The sequence below is a fragment of the Mandrillus leucophaeus genome, unplaced genomic scaffold, assembly GCF_000951045.1.
Source record: "Mandrillus leucophaeus isolate KB7577 unplaced genomic scaffold, Mleu.le_1.0 Scaffold58, whole genome shotgun sequence".
Classification (NCBI taxonomy): domain Eukaryota; kingdom Metazoa; phylum Chordata; class Mammalia; order Primates; family Cercopithecidae; genus Mandrillus; species Mandrillus leucophaeus.
In genome coordinates, this window is record NW_012106252.1 from 3,704,068 (window position 1) to 3,716,127 (window position 12,060).

Genomic DNA, 12,060 nt, shown 5'->3' on the forward strand with positions numbered 1-12,060 from the left:
ACTCAGGCTCCTTACTACTGATCAAAGAATCTATGATACGTGGCTTCTTCTCACGTCAGGTGCAGGAAGGCCAAGGAAGTGGCCCGGTCCGGAGCAGCCTGGGCCAAGAGTGACTGAGAAGGAGAAGGCAGGCTCCGTTCTGGGCCCTCCAGACCCTCACCCCAGCCAATGTTGTGAAAAGCGCGCTCCCAGGAGGGCCCAGCAGGGCAAAGGGCCAGGCTAGTCTGTTTCTGGAGGAGCCAATCTGGGGCCAGGGCGGAGGCAGCCAGGTGCAGTGGAAAAACCCTGTACTTGGGGTCAGAATATCTGGGTTTCGATCCAGTCTGGGACCCAGCAAAGACCTACAGCAAGTTACTTACAAGTCCGAGTCTCCTCATCTGCAAAACTGGGGCACAGATAAAATACACTTGAAGGGCACAGAAGCAAAAGTTGGAATTGTTACGCACCAAAATTCTATCATCCGATCTGACCACGTCACGGTGCAACTTCCAACCGCGCGTCCCCGGAGAGTCCGGGAACGGAGCCCAGGAAAAACTACAACTCCCAGGAGCGTCGGGCGGGCCGGCCGGGAACCAGCAGAGGAAACTACAACTCCCAGGAGGCGTCGGGCGTGCCGGCGCGGGGCGGTGACGTCGCGGGGGCCGGCGCGGAGCGCTGATTCGGCCGGAGCTGCCAGCGGGGAGGCTGCCGCCGCGGGTTGTTACAGCTGCTGGAGCAGCAGCGGACCCCGCTCCCGGGAACCGTTCCCGGGCCCTCGATATCCGGCCCCGCACGGTGAGTACAGACGGAACCAGGAGGCCCCAGGGCTAGGGGAGGGGCGGGAGGGAAGGTAGGAGCTGCTGGGGAGGCGCCCCGGGCTGGATAGACGGGGGCAGAGGGAGTTGGGGGTAGAGGGAGTGCATCAGCCGAGGGGGTGCAGCGGCTGGGGAGGTGGCCAAGGAATAAAGTGCGAGCTGGAGGCCGGGGGTGGAACGTCGGGAGGAGCGCCTCGGCTAGGGGTGGGAGGCGGGGAGTGGCTGGGCTTCTGGGATAAACGTTTGGCTGCCTCCAGGGCTGGGTGAACGCGTGGAGATGGCTGTGGGGTCCCGGACCTGGCCGGGTTCCGAGTGCCAGGACCCAGACTGGGCAACAGAGCGGGACCCCTCCCCCCGGCCCCGCGCCCGAGGTCTCACTCAGAAAACCTCAACAACAGTGAGGACTCCGCCTCTTCGCTCCTCCTCTCCTCTGCTTACTGCGGGTTCGCCTGGGCACTCGCTTTCCGCTCCCACCGCCCTCCCCTAGTCGGGGTGGCTGGGCCAAAGTTGAGATGTGATCAGCTGTGGTCCTGCAGCTTGGGGGGTGGGCGGAATGGAAGTGGCATCGTGACGTGCTGCCACGGACTCCCCTTTGAGGTCCCCATCCAGGCCCGGATGTTTTGTGCTCCTCTTCCAAGACAGGGGGTTTGCTGTTGTGAGGGCTGCTCTTTCCTGGGGGAGGGAATGGGAAGGGCTCACCTGGTGGCTGCCCTGGTGGTGCTCAGCCTTGGCTTGAGTGTCTGGCATACTGGCTGGGCCCGAATATTTGTGCGTGGAGCCAAGCGGGTGGGGAGGGAAGAAGGGGGAAAGAGCTACCAGCAAAAAAGTGGTTAACAGAACAGAGTTGCTGCAGGCTCTGGTTTGAGGCAGGTTATGAAACCACATCAGGGCCCGGCACTAAGCAGCCACCTGCCAGCTGTGGCAGCAGAAGTTTTTAGCTCAGCTCCTGTAGACCTAGTCGACCTGTGCCAGCCTCTTCTCTCTGTTTCTCCCCATCTAGGGGAGGGGTCGGTTGGTTGGTTTACTAATGGAAGTGATATGTGCCCGTAGTCACATGAAAGTCTCAAGAGTGTTTCCTGGCTGCCAGTCTTTTTGTTAGTTTATTGATCTCTTCTTTTTCAGGGGTGTCTGGTGGTTTCCTGCTCTCAGGGTACCTAGTGTTTAGGCTTCAGGAAGAAACTTTTGGGGGTGTCGGCTGGGACCTAGGTCTAGTCTTTTCCTAGGCTCATCGAATTTTGTTGGCTGCCCTGTGAAAGCCAGAAAGGGGTGTGGGGTCCTGTGGTCTGGGATTCCACGAGGCTTTTGGCACTCTTGGACAACTACTAGGAAGGGTTAGTGGGCTTTCTACACCAGCACCTCTGTAGGTGTGGGTTACAGAGAGGTGATGGGGTGGCGGTTTCAGGTCAGACTTGGGACGCTGTTTCCCTCTTCTTAGAGGTAAGTCCTTCAGAGCCCTCACTTCTCAGCCACATGCCACCCTCTCGTCTCAGGTGAAGGCTTTTGCGTAGTAGCTGTCCCAGGGGCTGCTAGAGTAGCTGAAGCCCCAAGGCCCTGGGAAGATAAACAGTGGGAGCCAGCTCTGGCTTTCTAAATGCTAGGATTTCTGTTAGGCTCCATTATCCAGCCTCATGGGCTGCACTGATGGGTCCCAGGAGCATCCCTGCAATCAGAGTGTGCCCCAGGCTGGCGCACAGGTGTTTGCTTGTTGGGATGGTGTGTTGTGGGTCACGTTTGCCCTGAGGTCTCTAAGCTTGGAGCTGTCTGAGAAGAGGAAACTTGCTCCTCTTATCCTGGAAGTAAAGAACTGGCCCCTGAGGATTCAGGCTCCTGTGCAGGTTTGGCTAGTTTCTAGTCAGAAGTAGATAGCATTTGGGTCTGAGGGGGTTGCTGCAGGGGCGTGAGGCAGGCGGCCTTCTGGGTACTTCTAGAATATCTCTATCTGGGAGTCTTCTCTGCATTCCCAGGAAAGATGGGGCTGTTAACATGGTGATGATCTTATGGTCTTTAGCAAGCAGGACCCTACCTCAGATAGGGAGGTGAGCCAGTACACAGGTGCCATCTGTCTCTGTTTTCTCCTGGTCACAGGGCCCTCAGGGATCTGGGGACAGCCAAGCTCTGGACAAGGGGCAGATCATTCCGCCCCTTCCTTCTCTACTTCCCTCTGCTCACTGTGGGTTGCGGCCACCTCCTGGTTCCTCCTGCTGCAGGACTCCCACCGTTGGTGCTGGGCAGGGGAAGGCATGGTGCTAATGTACACCTGGAAACAGGTGCTGAGAGGGGAGACTGAGGTGAGGATGAGCAGGACAGAGAAGACCGGGGCCAGGAGGAAGACCACAGGTTCGAGTCTGTGCCCTTGGGAGACATATGTTGATGTGGGTTCCAGCTCTCTGTGGGAGTTACAGGTGTTGGCCACATTCTCTATCCTCGCCTCTCTTGTGGGGAAAAGGACCCTGGTGGTTTGGCAGCGGAGTGGGTGGCACCACAAGGGTTGGCCTTAGTGGCTGCCAAATGGAGAAAACATCCAGATGGGTTATTTTGTGTCACCCAGGAGGGGTGCCTTCCAGGTCTGGGCAAAGGTTGTCGCTAGTCTGTTGTTTTCTTCTATCTTCCTCCCTCCCCACTTCCCTCTTTGTACCTGATCAGTCCTCCTAAGTTGGGGTTTGGGGAGATCCAGAATTGAAAAAATTAGAGGAGGTGAGTGGATGCAGTGACCTCAAAATAGTTCATCCACTGCTGCCTGTACCCACAGGCCTCACTTCTTTCCCTCCTGATGGGAAGGGCTTAAGAGTGGATGTCCCACATCAGGCCCTCAGTGAGACACAGTCCAGCAGGGGTTGTGCTGAGTGAGAATTCTGTCTCTGGGGCTTTGTCGGCAGAGGGTCCTCATGGGAGTGCCATAGCGGGTGAGGCTGGGGGATGGGCCTTGACTTCTCTGCTCTGGGGCTGCATGCCTCTTGACGACCTGTCCTCCGATGCCCTGCCAGGGCCCTGTCCCAATGGGATAATGCGTGGGGCAGCCTGCTGTTTATCCCAGCCCAGCAGCAGGAAATGCGTAGAGCTAAGTCCACATGGACTTTCTCCACCTTCCATGCTTGAGAATCAAAAGAGTGGGACTGCCTGCAGTTCTCAGGGAGGGAAGAGCCTGCCTCCCAGTGGGATCCGAGGGTGAGAGGGGGCAGGGAAAGCAGTGTGACCTGTCTGACCTGTGCGGCTTGTTTGCAGAACAGTGGAGAGGGGCAGCAGGATGAATGTGGGCACAGCGCACAGCGAGGTGAACCCCAACACGCGGGTGATGAACAGCCGCGGCATCTGGCTCTCCTACGTGCTGGCCATCGGTCTCCTCCACGTTGTGCTGCTGAGCATCCCCTTCGTGAGTGTGCCTGTCGTCTGGACCCTCACCAACCTCATCCACAACATGGTGAGAGCCTGCCTGCTGCCTGCTCCTGCCCTCTGGGCTGCTCTTTGGCAGGGCTGAGGGATAGGAGGAGCCTGTTGGGCCTGGCCCAGATGTCAGGGTGACGTACTGACGTCTGCCTCCAGAGCCCAGGCCTAGTCCTTATCTCTCTGCCTTGCTCCCCCTTCTGGGTTCCTGCCCTGTGTACCATGATAGGAATCAAATCTGCAGATTTTTCCACAACTCTCGGGTGGGGTGGCTGTGGGCCTGGAAGATGTGCCCCTGAGAGCTAAACAAAGGACTCCAGAGAGTTCCTAGGACCCGGGAGTCCTGGTGCCTAGGCTGGTACAGAAATGCCCCTTTCTCAAGTTAGCTTCTCGAACCGTCTTCTACTCTTGCCCTTCTCTGCTCCCTCACCACTTGCTACCTTGCCCTCTTTGGAGGGTAAGCAGGGTTTAGTCCCATCTGCTTGCCTCCTCCCAGCAGGCACAGGGGGCTATGAGTGGCCTGGAGGGGCAGCATCTCGGTGCCTGTCTCGTGGCTACGCATTCTCATGCCAGGCCTAGCCTGTCCCCCAGGGAGTCCCCTTGTTCTTCTCCTGCCAGGCTCCCTGCTTCTTCCTGACCTCCAGCCCATATCCCCCTGCCCAGCAGAGGGAGGCTCCAGATCACTGGGAGTTACTTCTGTCTGTGACTGGGTGGAGGAACTGGGCAGGGGGGCCTTTTCCCTTTTGTATCCTCTAACAAAGACCTCGTCCTCCAGGGCATGTATATCTTCCTGCACACGGTGAAGGGGACACCCTTTGAGACCCCGGACCAGGGCAAGGCGAGGCTGCTAACCCACTGGGAGCAGATGGACTATGGGGTCCAGTTCACGGCCTCTCGGAAGTTCTTGACCATCACACCCATCGTGTTGTGAGTGCCTGGGCTACAGGAAGACACCAGCAGGCAGGGCAAGGCCTAGAGGACCCCAGGGCCCAGTCATGCTTATTAACCCTGCTGTGGCTCCTGGTGTAGGGATGAACAGAGGAAGTTGGAATATTCCTGGGTCTTAGACTGAGCTCAGGCTTTGGGCCTCCCTGGCCCCGTCTTTCCTCCATTGGAGCTTTCTTCCTGCTAGTGAGATAGGCCCACAGGCTTGGGGTGAAGTTGGGAGGTGGGGGCCCCGCTGGGCCAGGAGGGGCCTCTTTAGCCTGAGAGCTCTTGCTTCTTACTCTGGTCTGGGGACCTCTTCTGTAACTCCTTAGCCGTCAGGATTCTGCCTTTCCCTACACAGGAAGTGAGGGAGGAAGGGGTCCTCCCAACAGTCTTTTATCTCTCTCCTCACCCTTCCCCTCCCAGGTACTTCCTCACCAGCTTCTACACTAAGTACGACCAGATCCATTTCGTCCTCAACACTGTGTCTCTGATGAGCGTGCTCATCCCCAAGCTGCCCCAGCTCCACGGAGTCCGGATTTTTGGAATCAATAAGTACTGAGGGTGCAGCCCCTTCCCCTGCCCAGGGTGGCAGGGGAGGGGTAGGGTAAAAGGCATGTGCTGCGACACTGAAGACAGAAAGAAGAAGCCTCTGGACACTGCCAGAGATGGGGGTTGAGCCTCTGGGCCTAGTTTCCCCCCTGGCTTCCCCCAGTAGCCAACTTGGAGTAGCTTGTAGTGGGGTTGGGGTAGGCCCCCCGGGCTCTGACTTTTTCTGAAGTTTTTGATCTTTTCCTTTTGCTTTTTGAATAGAGACTCCATGGAGGTGGTCATGGAATGGGCTTGGCTCCTGGGCTGAACATGGACCACGCAGTTGGGACAGGAGGCCAGGGGAAAAACCCCTGCTCACTTGTTTGCCCTCAGGCAGCCAAAGCACTTTAACCCCTGTGAAGGGAGCAGAGGGCGGTACGGCTTCTGGATTGTGTCACTGTGATTCCTAGGTTTTTTCGATGACACGCAGTGTGTGCTTTTGTGTATGGAAGCAAGTGTGGGATGGGGCCTTGCCCTTCTGGGTAGAGAGCTGTCTGATCCAAGTCTCAGGCTTCTGGCAGCTTCCCTGCAGCGCACCCGGGGTCCTGGGTGGGAGTGGGGAGCGTCAGGTTGGGGGAGATGGGGTGGAGTGTGGATGGCTTGGTCCCAGAGGTGAGGGGCCAGGATTGCTGCCATCCTGGCCTGGTGGAGGTTGGGGAGCTGTAGGGGGTTAATGAGTCGAGACTTAGAAGAATGGGGCCACATAGCAGCAGAGGACTGGTGTAAGGGAGGGAGGGGTAGGGACACAAGGTAGACCCAGTCTCCTTTGGGATGTGGGCAGGGAGGGAAGCAGGCTTGGAGGGTTGATTTACCCACAGAATGTGATAGTAATAGGGGAGGGAGGCTGCTGTGGGCTTAACTCCTGGGTTGGCTGTTGGGTGGACAGGTGGGGAAAAGGCCCATGAGTCATTGTAAGCCCAGGTCCAACTTGGCCCTGACTCCCACAGGGGTACGGGGAAGCTGTGACAGAAACAATGGATGCTGTGGTCCTCTGCAGGCCCTCACCCCTTAGCTTCCTCATGCAGACTGGCACTGGGCAGGGCCTCTTATGTGGCAGGCACATGTGGCGCTGTGAGGCCACCCCACGTGGGGTCGGTGGTGAGAGTCCTGTAGGATCCCTGCTGAAGCAGCACAGAGGAAGGAGCAAGGCGTGGCCTGTAGGCACCGTCTCAGCCTGCAGAGAAGAAAGTGAGGGCGGGAGCCTGAGCCTGGGCCGGGGCCTCCTCCCTCCCCAGTTCGACTAGGGACAGTGTTAATTTTGAAAAGGCGTGGGTCCCTGTGTCCTCTTCCAGGGGCCTGAGGGAGCAGGAGAGGTCACTGGGCCTGTTTTCTGCCTCCTGGCCCTGCATCTCCCACCCCATGTATCATAGGGAACTTTCACCTTAAAATCTTTCTAAGCAAAGTGTGAATAGGATTTTTACTCCCTTTGTACAGTATTCTGAGAAACGCAAATAAAAGGGCAACATGTTCCTGTTTCCCTGTGTCTGGCCTCTGCTTCCTGGAAGGCTGAGGGAGGGGGCAGGGGTGTGGGCACAGCTCCGGCTGAGGTGCTGGTGGGGTATCAGTGCAGCTCTGACGGTGGCGGGAGGGGCGCTGGGACTGCTGGGCTTTCTGCTGGCTTCAGCAGGGAAATCCCCCAAGGGGGCTGTGAGGGAACTGGCGGCCACGGCAGCAGTAGTCAGAGAGCAAAATTCTCTGTGCTTTTGCCTGGCTGTTCTCCGACTGGTCTTGCGCCTTGGCCCCACAGGCGGGGGTGACCTGTGCCATGGCCAGGGAGGGGGGCAGTCCAGCAATGGTTTACACATGGAACCAGGGTCCCAAGCGGTGCCCAGTCCTTCCCAGTAAATCCCCAGCCCTTCTCCAGTTTCTCACTTCTCTCCCCAAGGCCTTTCCCCAGTCACCTCTCCCCTGGGAGCGCTGTGTTTCCTTCTGGCCTTTCAGTGGAGGGGACTTTTCATACTTCCTGCTCCCACCATAAGCCTGAGTGGCAGGGGAAGAGGTTCTGGGGACTTTCTGAGGCCACTATGGCTAGGAGAGAGGAGTCCTATAGCAAGGAATCCTTATCTCACGAGGGCACTGACCTTCCAGCGTGTTCTGCGCAGTATGAGCTGCTATTCTCAGGAGAGGCACAAAGTCCCAGATAGAAGGGAGGGGCTGCCCCCAGCAGCCTGGGGTCTCTGTCCCTGGTCTGCCATCACAGCACCCTTGGAGTGAGTGTCAGGGATGTGGGATATTTGCTCAAGTCCAGCCACCGGCCCTCTCCCAGTAGAGCCCACACATTATTGGAAAGAGAAATATAGCCACTGGTCTCATCCTGGGAGTAGGGGTGCCCTGGTTGCTTTCACCAGCCTGCAAGAGTACAGTCAGGGTGAGGTGCTGGGGAACATCAACAACGATCTGGATTCGAATCCCAGCTTTGCCACTTGTTAGCCATGTTGCTGTGTCAACTTCTCTGAGCTTCAGTTTCTTCCACTGTTGTGTAAGGATAATGCCTCCTAGGGCTGTTGTGAGCATTAGTACTGTGCCTGGCATATAGTAAATAATATATGGTAGCCATATTATTATTATTATAATTGTTACTATCACCACTGTCATCTCTATTTATTTTTTTGAGACTGAGTCTTGCTCTGTCACCTAGACTGGAGTGCAGTGGCACCATCTTAGCTCACTGCAACCTCCGCTTCCCAGGTTCAAACGATTCTCCTGCCTCAGCCTCCTGAGTAGCTGGGATTACAGGTGTGTGCCACAACAACTGGCTAATTTTTTTTTTTTTTTTGGTAGAGACGGGGTTTCGCCATGTTGGCCAGGCTGGTCTTGAACTCCTGGCCTCAAGTGATCCGCCTGCCTCAGCCTCCCAAAGTGTTGGGATTACAGGTGTGAGCCACCATGCCTGGCCTCTGTCATCCCTTCAAATGTTCTTTCAGAACTGAGGCATGCAGAGGCCGGAAGACAGGCTGGGCTCACCAGGGTGGTTATCTCTGAGAGAGGACACGGGTGAGGCCAGAGGCCTCTCCCTGGAGAAGGAGGTAGGTGGAGAAGCTGGGTGGCATCCAGATAAGGAAGAGCATCATCTCCTTGAGAGTGTACACAGGAGCACGGATGGGGAGGGAGGCTGAGTGCTCCTTACAGGCCCACCCTGTTCCCTCCAGGTGTTAGCTGCTATTGTCCCGGGTCTTCAGTGTTGACCATCGCCTGGCATTTGGGCAGCTGGTTCTGCTGGGTTACAGTCCTCATGTCCCTGGCACAGACATAGCCATTGCCTGCTGGCGCTTGATACCTACTCATGTTCCATTTCTCTATTCCAAACACACTGAATTGCATGGCCCAGGGCGCCGTGGTGTGCACCATTGTCTGGCCCAAACTCACCTAGAATACATATCAGGATCTCCTATGCACTGCTTGGGTCCAAGAAGAAGAGGTTCTGACCTTATCTGCCTCCAGCTTAGTTATAACATGGCTTATCTAAGGGCTTGGGAGGTGGGGCACCCAGCCATACCCACCCGTCCAGGAAGTTCCACACCTGGACAACTTTCAATTTCATTATTTTAGCTTCCTGAGATTCAGAGGCCAGGAACTGTGCAGAGATCTGCAGCGGGGATTCTCACAACTTCCATTTCTGGTGAATAGCTGAGGTCAGAGAGGAGGTGGGTACCACTTGAGATGGGCCTGTGGTTCCCGGGTACTGTCTTTCCAGACACCTGGAATTCCCAGGGTGGTGGTGAATTGAGAGTCAACCACCATGATGGGGGCAGAGACAGAGAAGGAAGCAGTGAGTGGATAAGTGCCTGGAACAGGCAGAAGGGATGTAGGGGAAGGTGACCAAAGGTAGGATGGGGAAGTGGATCCCAGGAAGCTTTTGCTTCTTCTGAGGCCAACTTACCACCACCTCATTGGGAAATTGTTGGTAGGGAGGCACCCATCCGACTGCCTTGCAGAATACAGCAAGGCAGGGAGCCCAAGAATCAGAGCCAAGGGAAGAAACGACCAGTTGAGGTTAGTAATGTGAAGTCTGGCAATCGTGCCCCTCATCCGTCTGTGGTTCCTCTGTTCGTCAACGTTGGCGCTAATCTGGCTGGGGCGTGGTGGGCCTGCCTTTCCATCCCTCAGGCCCCTTGGAACAAGGGGGCAACTCTGCAGAGGGAGATGTAGAAAATGGGTCTCACTTTCCCTGTTTGGGACAGTAGCTGCTACTTTTTTCCTCCAGATGGGTTTCATGAGGGGCAGAGGAGAATCTGGGATCTGTGATGTTTAGCCCTCTTTACTGAGTCATGGCTGCCTCACCTTCTAGAAGTAAGGCAGGCAAATCATTCCAGGTAGTGGTTGTCCTGAAACCTTTGGTTCTTCCCTGACCTCATGTCATGTGTGTCTGTGTGAAGAAAGTCCACCAAACAGGCTTTGTGTGAGCAACCAGGCTGTTTATTTCGCCTGGGTGCAGGTGCTCTGAGTCCGAAAAAGGAGTCAGCAAAGGGTGGTGGGATTATCATTAGTTCTTACTGGCTTGGGATAGGCTTACAAAGTACATTCTCAAGGGCAGGAGAATATTACAAAGTACCTTCTTAAGGGCAGGGGAGACTATATCATATCAGGGTGGGGCAGGAACAAATCACAATGGTGGAGTGTCATCAGTTAAGGCTATTTTCACTTCTTTTGTGGATCTTCAGTTGTGATACCCTACCTTGTTTTAACCTGAATTGACTCTCCCTTAGCTGAGAGAGCCAGACAAACTCCATTTTGGCTCTTTCACTTGCTGCCCCTTACCCACCTCCCTTCCTCAAGGACTTAACTTGTGCAAGCTGACTCCCAGCACATCCAAGAATGCAATTAACTGATAAGATACCGTGGCAAGCTATATCCGCAGTTCCCAGGAATTCATTTGGTTGATAGTACCCTAAGCCCCCACATTTGTGTCCGGTTGATGGTACCCAAAGCCCTCATGTCTATCACCTTGTGATAGATTTAAAGCCCCTGCACCTGGAACTGTTTGTTTTTCCGTAACCATTTGTCTTTTTAAACTTTTTTTGCCTGTTTTACTTCTGTAAGATTGCTTCAGTGAGGCTCCCCCTCCCCTTTCTACACCAAAGGATAAAAGAAAATCTAGCCCCTTCTTCGGGGCCGAGAAAATTTTGAGTGCTAGCCGTCTCTCGGTCGCCGGCAATAAAGGACTCCTGAATGAGTCTCGTAGTGTGGCATTTCTCTACAACTCTCTTGGTTACCACACAGTTGCTTCAGGCCGTCTGGATGTATATGTGCAGGTCACAGGGAATATGATGGCTTAGCTTGGGCTCAGAGGCCTGACACCTCAGGCTGCCAAATGTGGAAGATTTAAATACTTGAACCAATACCCTCCTTCCAAAAACTGAAATTGGCTTCTATTTCCGAGTCAGTCCAGGTGCAATGTTCAGCATATTTGAGGAAATCACAAGAATTGTAGTTAAGGAGATGGATGCTGGAGGGGATATGTTTGCTGTTAGAAGCCTCATTGATGCTGATAGAGTCCACTGCTTCCATCTGGCGGAGGAGAAGAGAACTGTCTTTGGATGCCGGCACTACACGATGGCCTCACCCTGGTGGACATTCTGGACACAGATGGGGACAAGCGGTTAGATGAACTGGATTCTGGGCTCCAAGGTCAGTATAAGGTAGATGACAGGTGGCCAGCCAGGAGGCCTTGACCATTTGTATTCCATCTCTTTCTCAATTCACCATTGTTATCAACCAAATCAACCAATCAACGAAACTGTGGAATTTGTTTGTACACATCCGCACACCTTAATTTAAGAAATGCACGGAAGAGCTGCATGGTGGGAGGAGAGTGGGAGAAGTGGAGATTTATTTCCATTGGAAACCATTCCTAAATGGTCTTTCTTTCCCATTTTTCCCTCGTAAAACAATCTGCTTTTAATTTAGCAGAGCTCTTCTCGTGTGTTTATCATCGAAGTGGATAAGTAAGTGAGGGCAGTTTGCTTACTGGTTAAGAAAGGATGCAGGCTTTAGGGCTGGAAGCACCTGGTTTCAAAGCCTGGCTCTGCCTCTTATCAGCTGGGTGACCTTTGGACAAGTTGTTGTATTGCTCTAAGTTTCAGTTTCCTCATGTGTCAACTCTAGAGGACTGTTGTAAGAATCAAATGAGGGCCGGGCACGGTGGCTCACTCCTGTAATCCCAGCACTTTGGGAGGCCGAGGTGAGCGGATCATGAGGTCAGAAGATCAAGACCATCCTAACATGGTGAAACCCCATTTCTACTAAAAAATATATATAAAAAATTAGCCAGGCATGGTGGCACGCACCTGTAGTCCCAGCTACTCAGGAGGCTGAGGCAGGAGAATTGCTTGAACTCAGGAGGCTCAGGTTGCAGTGAACCGAGATC

General features: G+C 54.9%; 2 protein-coding genes across 6 annotated transcripts in view; both read left to right on the top strand.

Moving 5' to 3' along the window:
• The first annotated feature begins 462 nt into the window (after window positions 1–462).
• Window positions 463–7,169, top strand: ORMDL3 (ORMDL sphingolipid biosynthesis regulator 3). Of its 5 annotated transcripts, XM_011998980.1 has the most exons (6): window positions 1,418–2,629; window positions 2,880–3,082; window positions 3,438–3,488; window positions 4,017–4,212; window positions 4,951–5,102; window positions 5,529–7,169. In XM_011998980.1, the coding sequence occupies exons 4-6, from the start codon at window positions 4,039–4,041 to the stop codon at window positions 5,662–5,664; spliced, it is 462 nt and encodes a 153-aa protein (XP_011854370.1). In that variant the 5' UTR covers window positions 1,418–2,629; window positions 2,880–3,082; window positions 3,438–3,488; window positions 4,017–4,038; the 3' UTR covers window positions 5,665–7,169. The 5 variants fall into 5 exon arrangements, with proteins under 5 accessions (XP_011854369.1, XP_011854368.1, XP_011854371.1 ...); XM_011998979.1 differs by lacking the exons at window positions 1,418–2,629; window positions 2,880–3,082; window positions 3,438–3,488 and adding an exon at window positions 463–774 and having other exon boundaries at window positions 4,022–4,212; XM_011998978.1 differs by lacking the exons at window positions 1,418–2,629; window positions 2,880–3,082; window positions 3,438–3,488 and adding an exon at window positions 497–774.
• Window positions 7,170–10,935: 3,766 nt separating this feature from the next.
• Window positions 10,936–12,060, top strand: part of GSDMB (gasdermin B) — a 12,798-nt gene continuing 11,673 nt past the window's right edge. Inside the window, 2 exon segments of the mRNA XM_011998983.1 lie at window positions 10,936–11,244; window positions 11,247–11,321. Coding sequence (XP_011854373.1) covers window positions 11,088–11,244; window positions 11,247–11,321 — 232 coding nt within the window. The 5' untranslated portion in view covers window positions 10,936–11,087.